We start from the raw sequence: 25,461 nt of genomic DNA, 5'->3' as shown, positions 1-25,461 counted from the left end.
GACATTCATTGACTTGGCGAGATCTCTCAAATACTAAGTAAGGACTTCGATGAACTTAGCGAGTAAAGTGAAGACTAAAGTGAAGGTATTCGTAAACTCGGCGAGTGCTCCCAGGGACTGATTAAGGACTTTGATTCATGAAGCAAGGTCTCTCATGACTTTCATGGACTTAGCAAGACTATCAGATACTGAGTGATGACAAGCGTGTCCTATATGCAATTTTTTGACTAGATTTCAACTGATGAGCATAGTCTCTTCTACCAACTTTGCATAGTTGCAAAGTTCAGAACAGGGGAGAGAGTTTAAGCTCATCCAAATATGGTGAAAATATTTGCACATATGTCACACTGGTAAGGACTTTAACAAACTGAAAGAAGATCTTCAAAAAGAGCTTCAAAGACATTCAAAGACAAACCAATATTATTTGGAGCTTGACAAATCATTAATCTGAATCCCATGATGTGTTGTTGATAATTAACTGCGGCCTTCCACCCTGTTGACCACGCACAAAATAATGATGTAAAGATACATCCTGTTTTGTAAGTCAGAACACATTACAGCGTCGCGTTTCAAATCCAAAAACTATGACACCAACACAACTGATTTAAGACACTCTTACGTCCGTATTCTAAAACCTTAATCATGTTCACTACCGAGTGAAGCTTCAAAATCATCTCATAACTACTCGAAGAAAGTATTTTTACTCGATTGATAGCTTGATTTGAAATATTTAAGCGAAAATCTTGCCATCGACGAAAAAAAGAGTTTGTCATTAAATAATAGAAGCGAGATTTCTGCGTCGCAATCAATGGATACAGAAGTTGGGATCAAGATTTTATCGTCAGGAGTTGACATGTATTTGTTGTAATGTGTTTTGATTTACTCTGGGAACGGTGTGGAGCAAGGATGGAATAAAAAATCTTTTTTTAAATTGCTGAATTTTTTTTGCTGACACTTACTTCTTAATTCCAGCGACCAAAAGCGATGCCCAAGGTTGATGCATACTCAAGCATTTACCTGAAAATAATGACGATAATGAAGCATCAGGGTTGTGTTGCAGGCACGGCGCAAAGAGGAGTTGGGGGTCTCGAGTGCCTCCCCAACATTTTCCGCAGGATAAAGTTTTTGCTGATATTTATATTTTTTAGCCTTAATTAAAGCAAAGAAAGACATAGAAATTTAGTAAATATAAGTCCATAGCCCCCCTCCCTTCCGAGGTTCAATTTTGTGGCGCCGTTAACAACAAAAAAGAGCAATATTTTAGGGGCTCGATTGTAGGATTAAAACCAACACAAACTCGATATAAGTAGAATACAGCTCCTCCGCAGAAGTTGCATTAATGAAGTTTTGTGCATCTAATCAAATTAAAATTTTTAACTTTGAAAATTCTTAATAAATTCAGGCGGTTTCGAGGAGTCAAGCAATAGATACAAGATGTTTAATAAAGAAAGGCTTTTGTTTTCAATTGTTTTTATAATTTTAGCTTCAACAAATGAAAGCAACACTGAAGACCAAATCATATTTATAACATCATATAACATACATAATAGGAAAAAATAAAAGCGTTTTAAATAACGCATATTCAGACAAAACGACAAATTAACTTACCTTCATCGCTCATTTCCAAAGTTCCTTATCTTGAAGACGAACTAAAGAACGAGATGACTGTTTGGATTGCGGTTTGAACTTCTTCTCTCGTTTCTCGCCCATAGCTTTGAAATTAATTTCTTCTTCAACATACTGTAAATATTTTAATGAAACAACTTTTAAAGTAAAGTGGTTTGAACCTGGGGGTTTTGTCACTTTTTAGTAGACGTAGGTCGTTCATGTTAGTAGAGCCCTGGAAACGACTGTTGGTGTTGATGTTGACTGACTTTTCGACAACTGTAATGGCGGTCATCTTCATAATCAAATCACTGCCGCCATGGTGGTTGAAATGTTAGTCAACATCCACACCAACAGTCCAGTTTTTCTCAGGACTCTACACACCTGGACGATCTACACCTAAAACAGTGACGTCGTAAAAGGGGAGAAGGGGGAGCAGCCCCCTGGCAAAATTTATGCCCCCCTTAAATGCTCTGTTCTATACATATTATATTGCTTAAGTGACAATTATGGCTTCCTTTCCTTTTGACTACCCCCCCCCCCTTTGACAGAAAATCTCGGCGAGGCCACAGATCTAAATACATTCATTAGTTGTTTTTTTAGTGACTGAATACTTAATTTTGATAATTACAAACTTATTTTAAAATCAAAGATCTACTCATCGCTACTGGCAAACGCTGTCATTTCAAAGGCTTCATATCGAAGGATACCTAATAAGCTTACGTAAAAAACTGAATACATAAAACAAACTTTTTTATTACAGACATGTTTCGGCAAACTTATGCCATCATCAGTGTAAATGAATGTGTTACAAAATGTAATCTTTAATATATAAATTGTAACTGAGGTGAGAATAGTATTACAAATATTAACAATTAATTAACATATTTACAGTAGGGGGATTTAGTGGTTTGTAGGTGGTAGGGGAAACCCACGGGGAAAACTGTAAATTGTAGGGGGTGGTAGGGAGAAAAGAAAATTGTTTAAAAATGAGCCTCATTTTTGCCCAAAATACTCTTTTCTTCCTGTGTTCTCACCATTTAGCAAGTAATTGTAACAGAATCTTTCTTTTGGCATAATTTGTGACCATATATGGCAATAGAAGATCAGCAGCTTATCATAAACTCAGTGTGTCATTTGCACCACTTGAATGTCATTACTTCCTACGCCAAATTCTAACTTTCTCGTCTAGATGTTCTTAGTTTTCGATAAACCTTTTTTGTATGCATTTTTTAAAACCAGACTAAAAAATTCAATGGTCTGACCCGACGTAGGTGTATAATAGGGGGATATATTGCTGTGTAGGGGAAAAGTAGGGGAAAACAAGGAAAATCATCGTAGGGGGAGGTAGTGGGAAAATAAAGTTTTGGTAGATGAAATGTACATACACACAGTGGCAGCACTGATTGTCTGGCGACTGAAATGGATGTTTTTTGTTATATTGCGTCAATGCGTCATATTTCGACCAGGATGAAAGAGCACACTTCCACTGATAAAAACTCACACATCTTCAAGCATCTTCTCTCCTCACATAACTGCAAATCACAATACACCAACAACTGCTTTATAATTATCCACACTGACAATTATTCTTCCACAATCAGAATTAAAGAAGCCTTACACATTAACAAACTTAAACCCGATCTCAATAAGCAAGTTCACCACGTTAATACCATTTTTAGTTTGTAAATAATTGTATGTTAGTTTTTTTTTCTTCCGTTCAATGCATCGTCTAACTTCCATATGTTATTTAATTGTAAATATTAGTAATACCATCCTCATCTCAATTAACTGTAAGTCGTTTATCTCTATTTATATGTTTAAGTATTACATTCTGTAACACATTCATTTACACTGACGATGGCATTAGTTTGCCGAAACATGTCTGTAAAAAAAAGTTTGCTTTATAAAATCAGTTTCTAATTTCAATTGTGCTTTTACGTAAATATGGAAATATTATCTTCCGTAAAAAAAAACTTCAGTCAGCTATTTCATATAATTACTCATTTTTATAGTTAAATCACTCCGTGAAAGCTAAACAAAACATTAATGTGCTTTCCATTATCTTACTATCAAGGTACTTACTTGAGGAGCTGTTGCAATGTATTTAGGATGGCTGGGAAAAGCCTCATGACCGTATGTAGATTGAAGAAATTCTTCGGCCGATTGATAAATTTCTGAAAACAAACATGAAAAAGATAAACATCGTTCAACAACACACCGAAACACATCAAATTGATTTTGAATAAAAAATTCAGCAAGTGCTTGTTGTTTGATGAACGAGTGATCGGGGTAATGCTTTGCGCGCTTAATATTTAGGTTTTCATACGGGAACTTTCGTGTGAAGAGTGTGCTTCTCAAGTTTGACTGGTGAATTCGATCGCAATGCCCGTCTCGAGAAAGCTATAGTTCAAAGATTACATATTCATCCGGGGAAGAATTTAGGGATGAGTTGCGGGTGGGTATGCCCGCCCCCTCCCTAGCCTAGGCCAATGCGCATGTCAAACAATTAAGCAAAAGCAATTGTTCAAGGTGCTTAATGAAGCACACTTCCAAAAATTTCCCAATCATGATAGACAGGTAAAAGAAGTTAAACAAAATGTAACATGTTACGGCAACAAGTAGACACTTCTTTGCAGTTTCTGAATAAATTCATGAATAATTTTAAACTGACAGCGATTCTAGTCGTAACAAATTAAATTGAGCCCCCTAATGTATAGCTATTTCATAAAATAGAGACTTTGTCGTGGTGACACGTCTAAAAAATGTTTGTCAAAAGATAGGGATGACTGGCAAAAATAATAACGTAACGGTTCTTTTAAAAGAACTGTTTAAAATCAAAACACTAAAGCCTGGTTTTCACTAGCAACATAAGCATATGGACAACAAAGACAAAAAAAAAGAAAATACAAAAGAAGGCAATGAAGCGACTGACACTAGCATCAGCATGAGCATAACCATAAACGAAGCAACTTGACATAAGCATAAGGCAGAAAAAAACAATTTGAAAAGAAAATCCTTTTTCTTTCATTTCCTCCAATCTCTGGAGAATACATGCTTCGCTTTGTTTTCTTTCTGGTGCTTATGTCGCTAGTGAAAACTAGGCTTTACAACGATAGTTCTGAAAGAACTGTTTTAAAGCTGAAAGACATGATGCAATTTAAGAACTATCGGGTTAATGCTCTGGTTTTAAACAGTTTTTCAAGAACTATTACGTTATTATTTTGACCATTCACAATGATATTTGCTATTTTTAAAAACAATTTACCGTTTATTTCATCTGTGACCTGTTCCTCAATGACCTGTCTTCCAGCAAAATCAAGCGTGATTTTCTTGTTGAGCCTCGAGCCGTGCTTCAATTCACGTAGTTTGTCTTCCTTATCTTTCAACGCCTTTCGTTGCTTTTTACTCAGCCACTTTGAATCCGTTGCAAAATAATCGGATTCGTCGTCGATCACCTTCGTACGTCTAGTGCTGCAGGAAAAAACATCTTGTCAGACTGAAATCGGGACAGGATAGTCTGAAGGTACAAGTGCCGGTTGCAAAAAAAAACCAGTACTACTAAGACTGCTGTCCATAGCTGGCGGGGATCAATCCAGCAGGATGTGAAATTACTGCATAAAATTAAACAGTATTTTAATGAGATTCCAATTAGTTTAAAGCATTAACAGGCCTTTACCAATTCCATGGGACACGACAGCCTGTCAATGCATGAAAATAATTTACACTTCATCTATATAGTGTTTAATTAATTCAGCAAACTAATACAAAAATCTGAAACTTCGGCAAACTATATATATAAATCTGCACGATACGGGTTCTTTTGGACATCCAGTTAACGGTAGGGATTGAGGCGGGAAAACAGGCGGGTAAGAGGCCAATTACATGAGCCCGGGTAGCCGGGATTCAGCGAAGCGTTAAACGATTTTGACAAATGGAAAGGATTCAAAAAATATCAAAAAATTAGGAAGCATCATAATTGACTCAATAAAGATTAAGCCCCATCACCGTAAGCGTGTCTGGAGGTCAAATTTGGCTTCAAAAAATTATTAGGCTTTTCTATTACAGGTAGCTTCCATCTATTATAGTTCAATGGATCAATTCTATAAACATGCACAAACTTTATAAAGTAGCAAAACATATAAAATGAAAACAAATAACATAGCTTAATTTGAGAATTACAACAGAAATGACTTATGGCACTTGTAAAAAATTTTGTAAGTTTTCCTCGGGAAGTTTTGACCTTTTTCAACGACTCAAAATCCTTTCACGCCTCGTTGAACTTGAATCCAGGTTAGCCTGGATCATATAAACAGCTCCAAAAATGCCGGTTGAGGAGAGCAGAGATATGTTAAAAACAGAACGATGTTGTGGTCTGCTTCTAAAAAATTCAAACTGAGCTTTTTAAAGAACGTTTTATTCACCTCTTGACTGCTCAGTTTTTCATTTATCACTATTTCCCCCTTTCTCGTAAGATATTTTTGAAACAAAAGAAATATTGCAAACGTTATATGTAACGCTAGAACAAGCCCCTTTCCTGTGATGGGCAGTGTGAGTTGGAGTAAAAGAATACAAAATCGAGAACACATGGATGGAGAAGGTTGGGGGCATTGAGAAGCAGCAGCAGTTACAAAAGACAGCATTTTGATAACTATAACCAAACCTTTTCACCTCTTTCAAGTAATAAGTATACAATAAAAAGAGAAATGATAAATGAAAAATTCAGTGGAACCGTCATGAAAGATTAAGTGCTATCAAATAAAAACCAAACAACATTACTATTTAATTTATCCCGCCTAATAATAAGTATGTAATTATTATTGGACAAGGTTAAGCATGTTATCAAGAATTATTCAGACCGAGGTCAGTGTTATCTGCCAAAACAAAGCTGACTAATGAATAATTCTTGATAACATGCAAAACCCGAATTCAATAATTGTTTTATTATTCACTTTAACTAACTAAATTAATACTAAATGTAAAACATTTTTAAAACCTTCGCTAACTTTTGTCCTTGTCAGAGGTTTATTCAATATCTTCTACTTTGAGAATGTTGTAAATATGTTCAAAGCCAGCTTAGTCGCTTTTTTAGTGTTTTTTTAAGCATTCTTTTTGTTCATAAGCTCTTGACAAACATTTCAAGGTTTCCTCTAAAATGTATTCATGATTGATTTGCCAATTCTCTTTGACTGATTGACTGTTTTGATTGATTTGATTGGTTGAGCTCGGATGTGTTTTGCACAGGTTAATGCAAACACAGCTCTAGACCAATTAGAGACGCGTTTCATTGTATTTATTTTATAATGTTTAATGAAACGAAATATTATTCGTGTGATAAAAATTAATGCCCATTTCAGGCTTCATGAAAGCCTTCTAATCAATAAACACAAGCCTTCACTTAATGTGCAAGGAAACTCCATTTCCACTTAACCTCTTTTAATTTCTCTTTATTTCACTTCCTAACTTCCTTATCATGTATCCATTTGACACCGCTTCCTTTAGTATTTCTTTCATTAAATCATTCTTTAGTATTTCCTTTAGTATTTTTTTCATTAAATCATTCTTTCCGCTTCCTTTAGCATTTCTTTCATTACATCATTCGACACCGCTTCCCTTAGTAGTAATTTAACACTTTTTTGTAAATATAATATCTTGTCTTCACATCCCATTTATTATTTGTCTGAAGATGTCTTGAGTAAAGACGAAACGTCACAATAAATTTAATTTTACAATTTTTCTGGTCTATTTCTATGGCTCTAATCAGAACTTTATGTTGGGCATTAATTTTTATCACACGAATTCGATTTCCGCTCGGCAAGTCTCTGGCTACAATTTGAAATGAAATATGATTAATACCCTGATCTATTATATCCTGAATTGTGTTGGAGTGTGATGAGCTAACATACTGAAACTATCACAATCTAACTATCAAGAAATTCAACAAGAAAATCTCTAGAACATTTTTATTCAATTTAAGTAAGTTATAATCAAACTAAAGACATGGATGTCAGGTTACATACCTGGTTCTGTCATATTCCAGTAACCTATTCTTGAGTTCAGTGGCTTTTTGCTGTTTCAACTCCTCCTGAAAAGGCAAATTACACAGCATGACACCATATAATATAAGTGCATTTCTTTACAAATTGATCTCTTCAAGTATTAACTGATAGTCTTCGCCAAAGGATGAAATTATACATACATCCCTGCTTGCCTTCTGGGTCCAACTTTCCATTAGCTTTTCCATCTGTTTTAGACCACGTTTTGAATTTTTTTCAAGTACTTCTTTCTCTTCAGCTGTGCAGACTATGTCACCACAAAAATAGCATGGACCTGAAGAATTAATACAAGTTTATAAAAATACAAAAATTTTCCTCTTTATTCTACACATTCAACATTAATTTTTTTACGTAAGGATACATATTCTTTAACAAGAAGCTTTTTAAGCAAATACCCTTGGTTCTCATTATAGAGGGATGGAGGGGGTGGTTGGGGTGGGAATAGGGGTTTCAGAGGAGTGAGCTCTCTTTTAGCTAACCCTCCACCTAACCACAAAAAAAGTACCTTTTGAAGATTGAAATTCAGGGTAAATTTTCAACAGTATTCAAACAAAAAATATGGGAGAAAAAAGTATATTGTGTAATTTGAGGTCAAGAAGTCAGAAACTCCATTGTAAGTTTGGGAAAATATTTACTGCTTCCACTCCACCACCCCTTACTCCCCAAAAAAAGAATACTCCCATATGCCTATGGTTCACATTATAGCATGTCATGTCTCTTGTAACACTTCAAATGTATGTTGAAACTAGTCAAGTAGATCATACAAAATCCAATGGTGTTTCTGTTACCCTACCTGATCCTTCTTGTTCACAAATGATACGGCCACAATGTAAGCAGTTGTTGATGAGCCTGTGTTTTTGCCCGAGGCACTCACATGGATGTCGTCCAGGCAATCGGACACTGGTTTTTGCCTGGCCTTCATCACTGTACAGTGACACAAAATGAGAAGATTTTTTCTTAATTGGGGATTTCTTAAAGTAAAACAGGATAGTTAGGCTAGCTGCATTTTTAAAACCAAAATTTTTCAATACGTACCTCTCCTTTGGTTACGACAGTCTGCTTTCTTTCGTTATTTAGCTTTGTTTTTTTATCATCATTTTGCTTCGACCAGAGTTTTGTCCAATTCTGGCATACTTTCCTCACAAACAACTGTACATTTCGGTCTTTAGAGTCCAATAATTCATAAAGAAACTCTTCGACCGCAACTTCATCTTCAATTGAGAAAAGGTAGCTAGCAAAAATCAAGAAAAATATGAATGTGATATGAGAGATCAGATTTCTCCTTCATACTTGTAATAAAACACTTTCTAAAGAACGCCAATTTAAAGTTAAAATCATAATAGACAACTATCCTTCTACAAAAACTTTTTTTGCAACACATACTCTGTCAAAAAAATCAAATCATTTCCAGCATCACTTCCAAGTAACTTGGATAATTCCTTGGTACACCATCCTTTGAAATCTTTCTCCATTATAGACATGCGCGAATATTCCACACGCATGTTATTTCGAACACGATCAACGCGAAATTGTCCACGCGTTTGCCGCAAGTAAGTTTTCCGGGGGGTGAAGTTTCTACTTCAAGAGAAAAGTTTGCAAAAAATTTAAAATACATATTGAGGGGGCATAAAGGGCTCCGCTCCGGAGGATATGCCTTAACATTGTTATGGATACAAGGCGCCAAACTTTGTATAGCGAAGTAAATATCAGTATTATTAAACCCTTAATAACAGAGCGCGACAAATATCGGACCAAAGCCTTAGTATTTCTCAGTAAAGACCAAGAATGCGAGGTTAATAAAAGGTTTATTATATGGCATTATTAGACCTGAAACGAAGCTTGCTTTCTTTGTCACCCTTGTTGTTTTGTACGGGTTGGCTTTTACTTTTCTAGTTTTCGTCAGTAAAAAATAAATCGTTTCAAATTGTATCATCTGGATAGTTGAACTGTTTTCCAAGTGTTTTTCCTTGGACTCACATTCGTAAATGGTTTTTTGTTTCGTTTTTTTTCTGTTTTGATGTTTGCTTTACGATGTTTGTTTACATTTGACCATAAATTTACGCGTTATGGACCGTGGTCAATTACTGGAAAATAATAGACGGGAAAAAATACACCCCATAATAAAATATATAATTAAATATTTTTTCTGGAACATGTCACTTATATTGTAAACATATCTTTATATTATATTTATCTTCCATAATGAATAAAAAAAGCCAAGAATATTTTCTGTTTGTGTGGATGAATTACACCAGCAATTTAACTTTTCTTACGTCCCTTCAGCCATTGACAAGAAAACATATCTCCAAAAAAGAATATATATACGCAAGGAATTTATAAGTTATAACCACCTTCTCAGTTGACACGCTTGCCATTGATTATTTTTTAGCAGTTTTAGCCGTGACAGTTTTATGTATACCATCTTTAATTTCTAGTTCAAACTATGAAAAAAATCGCTTTGTATAGTGTGGTTGTTTGGCATGTATGTTAAGGAACAATACCAATTGGTTCAACTTTAGTTCAATGAAATATCACACGTGGCCCGTCTGGTGATTTTCCTGAAGACCTGTATTAAGCGGACAACCTGTATTAAGCGGTCACACGAGAAATCCCAAGGGTGACCGCTTAAACAGGTTCTACTGTAGTTAATTATTGGTTAATTTTGGGATTTAGATAATAATTAAGTGGCGATAACTAATGAATATAGTTATGAAATATTTGTAAAATATTTTAAAAACTACAGTGGCATTTTAAAAACTACAAAATCAGCCCAGAAACTCTTAGTTACAGAATACTTTAATAATTATGAATAGAAAAACAATTTTTACATTCGCAAATGGATTTGTTTGTGGGCAAGTCGCGGACAAAAATACCAGCTTTTTGCCACAGCACCGGATTCCTACTACATGAGGTAACATGATTGATGAATATGGCTTCGAAAAAACAGCGAGAGAGAAAGCCAAGCAATGACGAAAAGATTCAGCAACTATTCACAATGATGAAATGTTCAGCTAAACTAAAAAAACTATATCTATCTTGGGTGTTCTCCATTCAAACAATAAATTCTCTTTTGAAGAGTGGAGCTCATGAAATCATACTACGGTCATATCGACGTCTATATAATAAAACATTTTCAGAAATTTTTATGTACAAACGCACTGATCTCAATATGTTACAAGGTCGTCGCGCATTTCACTTCCAAACAACGGAATAATTTTTTTCCATCACATCCTTATTGTTCCGTAACTCTAAGTTTGAGTCAATTTAAATCAAGTGGCAAAGCCAGCCCGATCTTTTACTCCTAGAAAACGGGCTGGATTTGCTACTGCCTCCAACAGCACACAGTGCCTTTCTTTAAGTTTCTCGACAATGGCCAGCGTTTGGCTGATAGGGAAAACCAATCGCAAATGTTGCGTGGCTACTTTAACTGCGATCAGATCGAAATCATGAAAGCCACGCAATACTCGTGTTCATTTTTGCGAGTACTTTGTGACCTAAAAAATATGGGATGAAATTAGGGATGGGTGGGGTGTTGTGAACGGGACGACACAACTGCAATCCTAATGAGATCAGTGACTACAGCCGACTCAACTATAGAAAGTAGTCATGACAACAGCTAACGCCATCTATCATTATGATTAGCGTCCAGTCTCACGCGCTTTGGATCGCCGATATCCAAAGAATCTTTCTCGCGCATACGACGACCATAAGATGGCGTAGGGGATAGAGGAGACCGAGAGCCGGGTGAGACAGGGTCATTGTCGGAGGCTGGTTCTGACTTCACCACGACAGACATATTAGCGCCGGGATGGCGCCGATTGCCCATTGCACCTCCAGCTCTGAAAAAGTGACAATATAAACATGATGTATTTGACCAACGTTATAGAAAAAGTATTCCATCAGAAATCAAAGCATTTCTCGCCTAATTTTACTTGATCGCTTTATGTGATAAATTTTACTTGATAAGGTTATAGTTACGATGGGGCACAAAAAGTAAATATACTGCGCGACCTCTCGATAATTATGTCATGGTGAATATTATACAAAAGATATTAATGTTTTTAATCTCCTCGCACTTATATCACAGGGAAGACAGAACATGAGAAATCAATATACTCGATCTGCTTATACTTATGTTATAGTAAGGATGGTAAACAAGAAGGGACCGTACTTTTCGCCTTTTTTAAATAACAACGATACAACGCGTGCGCTGATTGGTCTATTAGCTAAGTTTGTATTAACCTGAGCTCAACCAATTAAATAAATCAAAGGGAGTTTGTGCTAATTTTATCTGTTTCGCATTGTTGCAAAAAACCTGGGCAAACATAGTAAACATCTTAAATACTTAAGGTATAGTAAGGACTTGATCTCCTTATGTTTATGTCATGGTAAGGATGGTAAATAAGAAATCAATGTACTTGATCTCCTTATACTTATGTCATAGTGAGGATGGTACATAAGAAATCAATGTACTTGATCTCCTTATACTTATGTCATAGTGAGGATGGTACATAAGAAATCAATGTACTTGATCTCCTTATACTTATGTCATAGTGAGGATGGTACATAAGAGCTCAATGTACTTGATCTCCTTATACTTATGTCATAGTGAGGATGGTACATAAGAAATCAATGCACTTGATCTCTTTATACTTATGTCATAGTGAGGATGGTACATAAGAAGTCAATGTACTTGATTTCATTGTATTTTTTATAAACAAAGGAAAATCTTAACGACATCTTTTACTTCTTGAGTGTGACAACAAAAATTCAATATCAATTCTCACCCTTGTAACATGCTCTGCATGGCCATTTGCTGCGCAAACAAATGTTGATTGTGCTGCAAAGTCAAGTATGGCGTCGACGTAACGCGAGCGGTATTTTCACCGCTATCTAGATAATGATCATACGATGAACCGTGAAAAGACGGACCAGAATGGGATATTGGCGTATTGAGAGGCATGACGGGAGTGCTTAGTGGATTGGAACCAGTATACGAAGGACTAGTTATGGATATGACGGGTGTTATGATGGTGTCGTTGCTCGAGCCATGGACGTTCCCAGATCTTGCGTTTTGCGACTGTCAAAAATATGAAAACGGTGTTTGAATGTTGAATTTCACTGATCTGATGCAATAATCCGCAACAAAGCTTTCTAATTTGAAAAAAAGACACTCTGCATTTCGAAAAAGACCTCTACAAGCATGGCGTATGTTTAAGTGTTGATGCAGTGATATATTCGTGCCCTGTCTTATTGGTTTACTGAAAAGTAATTGCTCTTAAAATTATTTTATGTGCAAAGAGAAAAAAATTGGTCTTTTCAGACCGATTTCATTTCCGTCAAAAGTTGCGATTTTTGGTACTTCTCGTGCGATTGTTTTTGGCAGCCATGTTCGCTACGTTACGTCACAACGTGTACACATCATTGATATGTATATTTTATGGGTCGTACGTTCCCAATATCGTTAGCGCGAAAATTAGAAGTTGGAAGTGGACAGCTATAATTAGATGCGCGGCCATAATGAACAGTCCCACTCACAATAATAATCTATAGTAAAGAAACACGATAGCAATGAATTCTGGAGCGCCTTGCACAAATACACCATAAAAAAATCTTTCAACATGAAGCTAGAAGCATTCTCTTGCAATAGTATTTCTCAAATGGTGTCACGAAAATTTTGGGAAAAAATCCCTTTTTAATAGTGCAACTGCCTCCTACACTTAATCTTGTTAAAGCTAATACGTAGCAGTTTTGTCAATGCACCTAAAGAGACGCTTCTCGCAATTTTTCATCGCAGAAATTGATATAATTTGCATGTCAACCTCGTGAAGTAGGACTGTTCAATACGGCCGCCTTCTGGCTGTGCTGTGATGCGCGACCATATATTATACATATGAATGGTACACATTTTCAATGCGGTAATAGAAATTACTGGTAGCTTGGCGACTTCCGAACAACTTCTGACGTCAAATAAACAAACATGGCGGCCAAAAATGTTCGCACACGAGGAGGGCTTTTGAAGTTGAAATTTGTCAACATCCACTCAACTTAAAATGAACATACACACGCACATCAAATTGCTTGCAAACAAAAGAAAATTTTTTCAAAGCAATAAAAACGCATTTTAGCAAATTTTCAAAACATGTCTACACACCTAATAAACGTAGTCTTTTTGACCATGGACTAAACTTAATACCACCTGGCATTATTATGTAAGTTTTACTCCCTATCAAAAATAGGTACGATGCGTACATGTGCGTAGCCTGTCAAGTATATAAATACTAAATGAAGTAGATTAAATGAGTATAATTTAAATAAAACTATATATTTCATATTATTTACGTGAAACTCGTTTAAGATTTGAAAATGGTCTTTAGTTACATGACCAATTAATTGTTTCACTCTTTCTGCACTTTTCGAACGCTCTAACTTACATTACATGTCACGTGACTGTGCTCAAACCTCGCATCAAGGAAAGTAACTCAATAGATTTCTAACGAGTAACATAATGCTAACGATCTGAAAGCTATGTGGACATAAAGCAAATAAGTGGTCTTGTATGCTTTCAAAGAAAAATTTATATCTTTCGAGTACAGAAATAAAACAAGAGACGAAATTCAAGTAGTGTAAGTGGAAACACATCACGTATTGCTGCGTTTGTCGTATGAATTGCTATACTATTCAGCATTTTCCTCGTCCCGGGATTAAAACAACGGTGAAGGACATGGCCAAGTTGTTGTCGAAAACAAGAACTTCATCAAAATTCTTTCCAATTGATTTATCAGCATGGCGGTTATGACGTTAGGTGCAATGTCCTTTTACTGGAAATCGAGTTGCACGTTTTATAACTTACTTACCAAAGGATTTCTAGAGACGGGTATCACAACTTTTAGGTCGGGTTTTTTCGATCCAGACGATCCTCCTGAGCTACTTGAATTATTTAACGCTTGCGAATTCCGTGAAGTATTAATACCAGGACTTGGAGCACCTGTGTTGAAATACAATTGACATTACGTTCATCGCACTGTCTTCGCGTTCAGTTTCGTACAACGTTTCAAAGATAGTGCGTACGTTATTTAAGTGATTAATTAATTAGGAATAAGTGGAGGTCCTACGCCACGCACCGTGTGACAGAGCAGTGACCAGTGATCGACCGACAATTGGTCTAAAGTACAGTTCACCTCTTTATCGTCCCTCCCCTACCCACAAACTCATGCCGGGTCCATCTCCGTCATGTGATCTCTCGGGGATCAGAGAGATCACGTCGTAGATGAAAATTGACTGTGACTTCCATGATTTGGTTCTCTTACCTCTACTAAAGCTAAGAGTACGTTTCCAGTAAAGTGAAAGTTTGTTAAAATATTAAATTGCATTATTACTACCAAGTTAAGTTTTGAATGTATAAAATATCAGATCAAATTAAATTTGATTAAATTAACACGGTAAGTTAATTGTAAATATTTAACGAGATCATACTATATTACACCAACTTTATAATATATTTCATACGAGATTACACTACACCGTACTATATTATATTGTATTTACCCCATAATTAAGATTACAATAAAAAATTACAGTTTCTCGTCGATTTAAGCTTCAACTTATTCACAATTTTCAATTAATCCCAAAATAACGCGCGTCGTCCCCAAAATACAGACTCTCAGATAGCATAATATAATTCCTAATAATTATGAACGCGCTTTGCACAAAAGGTCTCTGGTCCATTCATCTACTTTATAGTTCTAAGATCGTTGTAATTTTGATTCAAGTGTTCCTTTCTATCGGTCAATTTGATGGTTCCGTAAATATTGATTTTCAAAAATAGACACGCTGGCCATGATGGGATTTTATAAAAACAAGACATACGGGCGATGATTTCTTGTTATAACTGATATGGTAAAAACGATGCAAATCACCATAAATTTGAATCTTTTTTTGACACCATTTTGTCTTATTAATGTAACCCGCGAAACTTACTTCTACATTTCGTTATTTAGCTAATTATTTAATTTTATCAAAGTTCAATATAAAGTTTATTTTTAATTCAAAGTTCATTTAAAGTTCATTTAAAATTCAAAATTTAGTCCACATTGACAAATAAATCCATGGTTTAACATTTAAATTATTCAAAATACGTCCAAAGTTAGTCCGTAATTGTTGTTACGAGTGTATCGTTAGTATTCACACGCGTTCCGTACCCTAACCTGTGATTCGTTGCATGCCACTTCCGGATTGAGGTCCAGCTGAAAGTCGCCCAGATTGAGATGGCGGTGGGGACAAGAGGCCTGAATTATTGGGGCCTTGGCTGTTGTTGGAATGACTCAAACCGCTGCTGTAGGAGCCAGACTGCGCATGTTCGGTAACAGGCACCGCAACCGGGACTGCATTGAAACCATCTGCCTATAAATTATTAATTATCAAATAAAAGTAGGGAGCTAAAACTTCTCACGAAAAGATAATTGTAGTTCCATCCATCAAACTATAACTTATACGTTCAAACGGCAACCGACATCGCGAATAAACTTACGGATGGATTCAGCCGATTTTTCCTCATCATCATGTCAAATTCTTCATTAATTTTTTTGTATTTCGCTTCAGTTCCAGGAGTCAGTATGAACTGCTGTAAAATGAAAAAGAACTCGATAAGTAAAAAAACCCAATAAATTCGCTAATGAAAGGCAATAAAAATCATATCAAAAACTCTTTGTGCAAGCTTTAATGGTGAATAAATCGAACGGTTGAACTAAAGAAATCGTAAAATTCACAGCAAAATAATCAATTCTTATAAGGCAGAAATATACACACCGAATAAGTATTTCACACAAAATCTTTAAAACCGAATATAATCATTAAAGACAATTTTGATCTTCAAAATTAATTCTATTATACCTTTTCAGGGTCATCTGGCGATGGTAAAGACTTGTTTTCTTTCTTGGAAATAGTCTTAAAATAAATATAGCATGATCATTAAGATAATCCTTAAAACTTCCGTCAATCGTTTCCAGACTCTACTCAATAAATCAAACCATGATCGAACGAAAACACAAGTTTTCATTTCTTCATTAGGAAAAACTGGGAAAGCATAATTATCATATGGCATTGGAAATTTTTGTCACAAGCTGACTCTTGGTTCTCCTCTCGTAAACAAAAAGTCCAAACTTGCGCTCTATTTGATCACACAAGACAGACAATGGATAACACAAGCCAAATCACACAACCAAAGAACGAATTAGACAAGATAGATAACAGTTCCTTAAGACAGGCCATAAATTACACAAGATAAATATAGGATTACACAAGTTGATAAATTTCACAGCGAAAGAACGGATAATAACAGTGAATTATACCAGACAGACAATGGATTAGATAAGATTGATCATGGATTGCACTAGACAGATAATTAGCACGCAGTGGATTTAAGATTCCAAATCATTTAAAAAATCAAGCAACATAATTATATTTACCTCTAGAATATCGTTGTTGGTTCTGCTTTCGTGAGGTTCGTTGTACTCAGTATACTTGAGTAATATCTTGTCCATATCCGTGCTAGCATATTGAAAGAGCTTGTTGCTCGAGTTGAAGATGATCAGAGCAATTTCACAGTCACACAAGATGCTAAGTTCGTAGGCTTTCTTCATCAAGCCAAACTTTCTCTTGGTAAATGTCACCTGAAGGTAAAAATGGAAAATCTTAATGGGAAAGAGTTGGAAATTAAGATCAGAATTGGAAAGTATCTTATGTACTGGATCGTCTACTATTTGTGACAGGTGCTATGATGGTTGTGATTAAGTAAAATTATAATTTTAATCTTTGAAGAAAAGTAATCCATAATTGCTGTTTCATGCACACTACCTGTCAACTAATTATTCATGTAGTCTTTTCGTAAAGTATTCATGTCTTCTGCTTCCTAAAGTATTCACGATCCCTTTTACTGAAGTATTCATGCTCTCTGTTTCCAAAAGAAGTCATGTTCACTGCTTCCTAAAGTATTTATGTACTCTGTTTCCTAAAGTATTCATGTTCTCTGTTTCCTAAAGTATTCATGTTCTCTGTTTCTTAAAGTATTCACGTACTCTGTTTCCTAAAGTATTCATGATCTCTGTTTCCTGATAAACGGTCTGTTTCTCAAAGCATGCAATACTTTGTAAGTCCCCGTTCGTATTTTCTGTCGCTTCAATCTATTCATGATTTATGCAAGTAAGAAAAACAGAAGATTTCCTTAAAACATATAGTTCAAAACATCTGTTTTAGTTTTTTCGTCACGACGAACCAGCAATGGTTTAATCGCACGAGTATAATTGACTCAAGGATTGCAAAAAAAAAAAACGCGAGATAATCATTAATGGAGACAAAATGCCCTTTATACGAGCATCCAGCGACCTTCATGTTCAGTGACCATCAAGACATGAAATTAACCATAAAAATCGATTGTATACACTATTGCACTCGCAAAATAAACCGATACTGGGTTTTAAACAACTCAGACAGAGAAAACATACAACAAAAATACATCGCTATCTGGCCACCACATGTTTAAAACTTAATTATAGCCTCGTCTTTCTTATCATAATGTCGTTTGTGGTCATTGTATGGGATCGTAATTAAAAGGTCGTTACTTTCTTTGAAGTGTGTAGTGGCATAGCCAGGTCACTGACAAGCTGATTTGTATCAAACTCAAATCCGTTCTTTTTGTCTGAGATAACAAGCTTGTCAAGAAAGTGTTTTGCTTTGGCCAAGGAAATAGTGAAATGCGCGCCAGAGAGTATTGTCCTCACAACGAACAGTTTTGATTTGTGGTAAAATGTTATCATTTGAAACATAAGAATATGTATCATTCCTCACCGTTCTAATTATAGTATTAAAATTTTAATTCCCGGGGAGGGGGGGTGAGGGCGAACGCCTTTGGAAAGAAACGCATGATTTATAATACAATAAACTGCATGTCACCCAGAACACCGTACAGAACTCATCGTTCAGACGGTTGTTTGTTTTTCTTTTCATTACGATTTGCGTGGGGAGATATCTCGTATAAATGCAATGAAGATGTATGTCAACATTTGTTAAGATAACTTGCATGACATCGGGAAGATTAAGGCCCGTCGATCATAATCAAATCATAAAGCTATTTATCTATCAATCGGTTCGCAAGCATTTCGCCAACGCCCTTTCAATTCTTGTAGTAAAGGCTTGAAGAATTTTCTAAAAAAAATTCTCGAGCGACACGCACAATATCCACGCAAATATGACGCACATGCTTGATTTAACTGGCACTACCGACATCATTGAAAGATGATTCGAGAGAACAGTTTTTCGTATTTCGTGACACAATCAAGTTGATTTTCACACTTTTGAAAATGAATGACAACGAATTGGGGCGATGAGAATTTCATTCAAACAGGAAAAAGATCTAAACAGGGAAACTTGTGTATCGTAGGTGAGCTATGAACCGGGTTAAGTGTGAAGTGAAAGGAGCAAATTGTAAGATTTAAAAAAACATGTAATTTTTACTTCATGAATACACTTTGTAATCGGAGACATGTGAAAATTGTTAAAATTGCACGAGAACTAGAATTTCGCAACAATATCGTTCGACTCTGAGACCTTCGCTTACTGTAGCAGAACACGAGAACATGAATGTATTATTTCCTTTCTCTCCCACAACATCAAATATATGACAAAGAACGGCATCTTATGACTAAAGTTCGCTCACACGCGAAGACCAAGTTGAAAGCCCATGCATGGTTTGTTAATGAAAACGGGATGCGCAAACAAAGAATTGTTTTTGCGTTAAGATAAATTATAAAAACACTTCAAGCACGATAACAAGAATTGTGCGGCTAATTTGTTTATCAGCGTGAGATTAGTCGGCGAGGAATCAAGCAAACCCAAGCATTCATCGTACATTTATAAAAGAAGTAAAAAATCGACGGCTTTTTTTATATGATGAAGTAATGGGCTAGGTAAAAAGGCTGAAAAACCAGATAGCATGAGAATGATACTTCCGAAAATAGAATCAATATTTTATCGCTTTCAGACTGAAGTGGTACTAATTCAAGATTAGTACGTAGAGACAACATTTAAAAGACGCTAGCAAAACAATACGCGAACTGAATAAATAGGCTTATTGTCTTAAGTGGAAGAAAGAATTTTCGAAGAAACATCGCCCCGACTTTATCATCAAAACCAGCAACCCAGCGATAACTCGATAATTTCTGACCAATGGCTTTCGAAGCAGGCGTGTTGCGATTAGGGATATAATGAAAATACGAAGTTTGAAAAAATACGCGTATATCTTGTCCGTGATAAGCAAATGCAACAACAATATTCCACTTCCCATTGCAGGGGGTTTCCAATGGTGTTCAATAAAGACTGATTTATCGTCCGAAATAACGAATATTTGTCCAGAATATATTTTTATCGATGCATATTTATACCAGTTAGACTCTATCCCAAAAGGTTTTAGACAAAACGGCTTATCTAAAGGGGTAGAGAAAAGAAAACAACAAATCTTGTGCGAGTATCATCCGCACAAAACGAAATTGAACTTAGCAAGACATGGCGAAAATCTAACAGACACATTGTGGCCCGAGGCGCAATTAAAGAGTGGAGCTCCATCAGGCAAAGAAAACATGTTTGATGTTCATTATTTTAAGAAACTCCGCATTCAATTCGAATCAACGTCAAATTGTTTTTTTTTCAAAAGGGCATGACTTTTAAAGAGCACAAATATCAAAATGGTGAGAGTATGTCAGTGAAAATATTTAAAGTTACACGAGCGAAAAGCTTGCATAACTTAAATCACTTATCGTAAAATCGATCATTATTGGATCGTTGCTATATCGCACGACGGGGGGCAAAAAACGTAACAAGATTCATATCTTGTTTACTTCAATGCTCATTCAATAAACGTTTTCTAGCGTGTCATTTCTAAGCGGAAAATTAAGAAAATTGCCTTAAGAATTAAAATTTATTTTCCCACGGAATTCGCGTCACGATATTGCTCTTATAAACCAAACGAGAATCAAAACAATATATCTGGGGTTTTACGAACAATTAAAACAACAACTTCTTCAATATTAAACTGGGCTTTGATAGTTAAACGGACAGCTACGTAGCTCTACATTATTTCTTTCGTGCAGAAATATGAATACACAAATGGTTATATCCCTCAATGTATTAACGCGATCTGTTTCCAACAAATCATTCCAGAAAATAAAGAAAACATACTGCGAAAAACACTTCCATAAAATCAAAATTAGTGAGAAGCGGACGTCGTTTCGATAGTAATACTTCCTAATTTATTACAATCTCCGTGGTAACGTATATTTTGTTCAGCATATGCAATATGCGCTACATGTGCTTGGATAAAATACACATTAGAAGGATAATGATCGTTAAAAGTGCAACCATATTGTGACAGTCTGACGTCTTACAAAATCACAGGAAAATTAAGCGCGATTATCAACTATTAAGACTCCGCACATCCCGAAAGTTGATGAATTTTAAAATGCGTACGACGGCGCAAACATGTAAACAAAAACAGCATGCACGGTGTTTTATGAGAAGGATTTTCCTTCGAAAACTCGAGATACGTTCTAATTAGGAGTAGAATTTATTTAATTGCTACATTCCACAGCGAGAAATGTTCAATCGTTCTAATAATAGGTATAATTGAACGATAAGTTATAGCTATTATAGTTCAAAACATGCAACAATGCCCCACAGGTAGCATTAAGTGTCTTATAAACAACTTATTTTCCACCACTTTAACCCATTTATATTTAAGCTGCAAATAGCCAATCTGCAAGGTACTCGTATTGGTCTTTGTCAGTCCCGAAGCAATGTTTATCTTAGAACTGAAAGGGAATACAGAATTGAAAATCTTCTTTCACGAAAATTTTCTACCAAAGTTTGTTGGCAAACTTGCGAGTAAACGATGCAGATTTTTTTATATTCAGACAAAGTTGAGCAAAAATATAAACTTAACAGCTAAATTCCTTTACTTGACCTAAGTGATTAGTTAATATTCATTAAATATGTTCGGTGTATTGGATTATCTAACGAGATGTATAAGCGTTTCAGTTTGGTTAAATTACTATTCATGTTTCAACGAATGGATAAGTAATTGCTTATGCATTATCTACATGTAGAACAAAAAGTCGTAAAAAACCTCGGGTTTTCGCCAAAATATGTCACAGGTTACACGTCGAGCTTCGTTAATGCGTGCCGTTTGTAAAGTTTTAGAACGATAAAGTCTTAGAATTGTTTCAATTACCTCACGATGGCTTTGAAATATTGTAAAGTTTTATTGTGTCATATTTACCAAAGATCACGATTTTATCAAATTTTTCCAATTTGAATTGACGTATGCGAGTGCCAAGCTGCAAACGTCCCTCATACATTCGGGAAAAAAAACTCGCAGTATACGTTTAGAGGTTCCTCATTTTATTAAGGACACTTGCGTTGGGGTGCCCTAAAACGGTTGGCGTACGAGCCGTCGGGCGTTGTGTTCATTAGTTCATATAGTAAATACGCAAATCAAATGAAACTATTTTGGCGCGAAGTAATCGACCAAATGTTGTGTATTACACAGGTGGTTCAGTCGGTGGCGCATTAAAAACAATGACAAGTGGGCGAAGGAGATTGCACGCCCGCAAAGAACATTTTGAGATGCATTGCATGTGTATTTATTTCGCGAAGTCCTAAACGGACCTAAACTACATGCACGGACATGTTCATGTCGTAATCAATGAATAAGTTAGGCGAACAGAATTTGATTTTTTACTTCGGGCATCGTTTGTTGTACCTACATTAGCATGTAAAGCCGTGATGGCCTCGAATGATTTTCGATAATGACTTTAAAAATTCATCTATATTAATTATATAAACATACACACACATACATAATTTGGTTCATTCATTGAGACATTTACACACAATACAATCGAGCAGCGTTATCATATTTGGCCGATGTAGAAGCGAAAGTGTCACAAGCATCGCGAATTTTTGACCGAACAGACGAAAAGGTCCAAAAAACACACATTCTTGTGCCTCATTAATGAATATTAAAATCAAAAACCGCCACAACCGTGTTAGTTGTACTTGAAAGAGCTTTTAGAAGATTTGAGAAATGCAACCACCACAAGAATTGAGCCAGCCTTTGCCGTATTATTACATAAGTTTAGAAAGAAGAGTCTTGCCGCTGTCCGTTCGGGACATGTTAAATCAAGCAAGTAGCGTTAACATACGTGATTATTTGCGAATAAAAATAGGTCAGATGTTTAATTCGCACGCGATAATAGAAGCAGAATACTTTTATGATGTATTATGGTCTATTTTCATCTCACGCAAGGGGAAAATATAGTAACACATGATATTAAAGACGACCCGTAGTCATTTAATGAAGAGCATATAATTATAGAACAACGAATGAAAAAGAAATGTTCATAAATTTCTGAAAATATGTTGGATTCAAAGATAAAGAATCGCAGTCAAGAAATATTTACAAGACGTGTCGATTTTGTATAAATACCTGTCGGTTGCGTTCATCGCCGATTCGTGATATTTGGATCTTTTTCCTCCCCATTTAAAGAATATATTTTAAGCTTTTGTTATGCACGATGAGACCTATGAAAAAAAAGGTATTTACCATTAGACGAGCATGTTCCGCGTTGATCACAAGCGAGATACGTGTGTCATAATTTAATACTTGACGGGCTTCATTTCGACTCGTGGGATGAGTCATGTGCTCCGAAATGCACGAAAAAACGCGTGAAACGAAGTCATCGACACCTATCTGCACCAAATTTAGAAATTCAAAAAGTCGCAAATTTACACAGAAAGAACTCACTTAGAATTGTTTGTAACAAATTCTAATTGTTCGAACGAACTTCGAAATGTAACAAAATATTGACAAATACGTCTTTTAACGAAAGAAATATTGCCCCTTCCTGTAAACTTTCTTGCTGCGAACGGCAGTGTTGGAGAGTACGAATGTAAACATAACAATGTCGCGCGAAGATTATCAAAATAATGTTAGACAAACTTCGGTGATGCCTAGACCAGGTATCCGTCATCGTCGCCTTTTACGTTCCATAGGTTTGGAATAAATTATCGGCTGAATAATATTATACTTATTACTTTTGGGGCGTTATAATGGCCGATTTTAATGTGTACTAGGATTATTGAAATCGAAGTATAAATAGATCGATTGTAACTGCAACAAAGTATTGTTCAGCACGCGAAAAGCCACAAGCCTGCCATTCTAAACGGCGGATTTGACTTCGAATTAAGGGAAGTTGCAGGTTATGGTTTCCATAAAACTTTTCGACGAGAAGGCTTCGTCTTCGAAACGAAGCAGAATAAAGTAAGCTATCAACCTTTGACCCAGTTCGAAATATTTATAGAGTTAAAAATATCGACATCTAAAAGTGGAAACGCCGACTTTTATTAAACAGGAAAATCGAAGATGATTTTACACCAACACGAGTTCTTGAGAGGTCATAACAACAAATACAACGGCATTCGTAAGCATCTAAATTGGCTAAACCGACTGTATGGCTATAAACGAGTTTCGCCACAGAAGAGCAAAGTACGGAGTTCGTAGAAGGCAGAAAATTTAAATTTGAACGCAAGGGTTCGCTTAGAGTAAAGCACAAACTTTATCCTGCGACTCGCCTACGAATAGCCAATCGGTCAAATAACCCGTTCCTAAAATTTGCCTTTCGCTTTGTCGCATTGTATTTAATAACAACGCGTTGATATGAAGGAGACGAAGACATCTTCGACCTTCACCTACTTGATTCAGTATCGAGACGTGGATAATATCGAAATAGATACGAAAATGGAGAGGAATTTTATTGGCATTTCATCGCAGACGCATCTGGTGATCGTCACATACAAGACAACGAAACATCGTAGACAAAATACTGTCGGTATTCGTTTAACAAATACAACGAGGATTTATGGCGAATGTTTAAACTCTATTTATGACGGAAATAAAAATTCAGAAATCTATTTTTACCCACCAGTTAGAGCGTCCTTTTCCCAACAGCTGCAAGTGACAATATGTTCTATTTGTAGTAACACATAGTCTACAATATTGTCGTTTATGAACCGTATTTGCCCGAAGAAGATTCGCATTCCCCAGTCTCCCTTGTGATTCGTCCATTCACACCTTCCCTCTTACATGTAGTAAGAATTTTATATTTGATCAACAAATACTTAACGAAGTAAAAACAAAATAGGGTTTAACGGCTCATATTTCCAACTTTATGTTGCTTTAAGTTTTAATAAATATCTTAACTTTATGAAATATAATACAAAATTTTAACGAGTCCGGCAAAAGAAGGAATTGAAAGCCCGTTTTGAAGTGTTCAATATGGTCAATTCTTCCAACGTTACTTTCATTTCTTAATTTAAGGCTTACGTAACTTAGCTGGAGGCGGAATTTCTGGCCAATAAATGAAAAAGGTGTGGGGTGACGTCATCTCCGTTTAGTAAATCTGCCAATTTCCGCTTTAGATTGTTTTCTTCGGAGCTTTACGCCTTTTTGTTTGAAGGGGATAAAACAAAAGTATAATATTTAGATGTAATTTTTACATCTTTCTTAAGGGTCTTATGCTTAAGAATTGCTTAACCGATTTGTAAACAAAATCTTGGCCACAACCTTGATAGAAGCCATTAAAAATCATTGAGCATGACCTCAAGACTTATAAACACAATAAATATTTCGGCTCACACTCATTCACTCTTATTGATGAACAGTAGCATGCGGTGTTGTTTGTACGATATTGGG

The 25,461-nt window shown here is 35.7% G+C and overlaps 1 protein-coding gene across 1 annotated transcript; it reads right to left on the bottom strand.

Moving 5' to 3' along the window:
- Positions 1-453: 453 nt before the first annotated feature.
- On the bottom strand, positions 454-24,845 carry LOC124449233 (activating signal cointegrator 1-like). The gene is given in 18 exon segments (XM_047000175.1): positions 454-493; positions 960-1,017; positions 1,609-1,626; positions 1,629-1,740; positions 3,691-3,782; positions 4,874-5,079; positions 7,626-7,690; positions 7,805-7,935; positions 8,455-8,632; positions 8,697-8,892; positions 12,449-12,741; positions 14,519-14,649; positions 15,869-16,064; positions 16,192-16,284; positions 16,554-16,607; positions 17,129-17,332; positions 23,197-23,291; positions 24,692-24,845. Coding segments are annotated over 17 exon segments (2,100 nt in total). The 5' UTR covers positions 23,251-23,291; positions 24,692-24,845; the 3' UTR covers positions 454-474.
- Positions 24,846-25,461: the final 616 nt, after the last annotated feature.

Source organism: Xenia sp. Carnegie-2017, unplaced genomic scaffold (genome assembly GCF_021976095.1).
Source record: "Xenia sp. Carnegie-2017 unplaced genomic scaffold, XeniaSp_v1 HiC_scaffold_13, whole genome shotgun sequence".
Classification (NCBI taxonomy): Eukaryota; Metazoa; Cnidaria; class Anthozoa; order Malacalcyonacea; family Xeniidae; genus Xenia; species Xenia sp. Carnegie-2017.
This window is presented reverse-complemented; position numbering and strand designations above follow the sequence as displayed.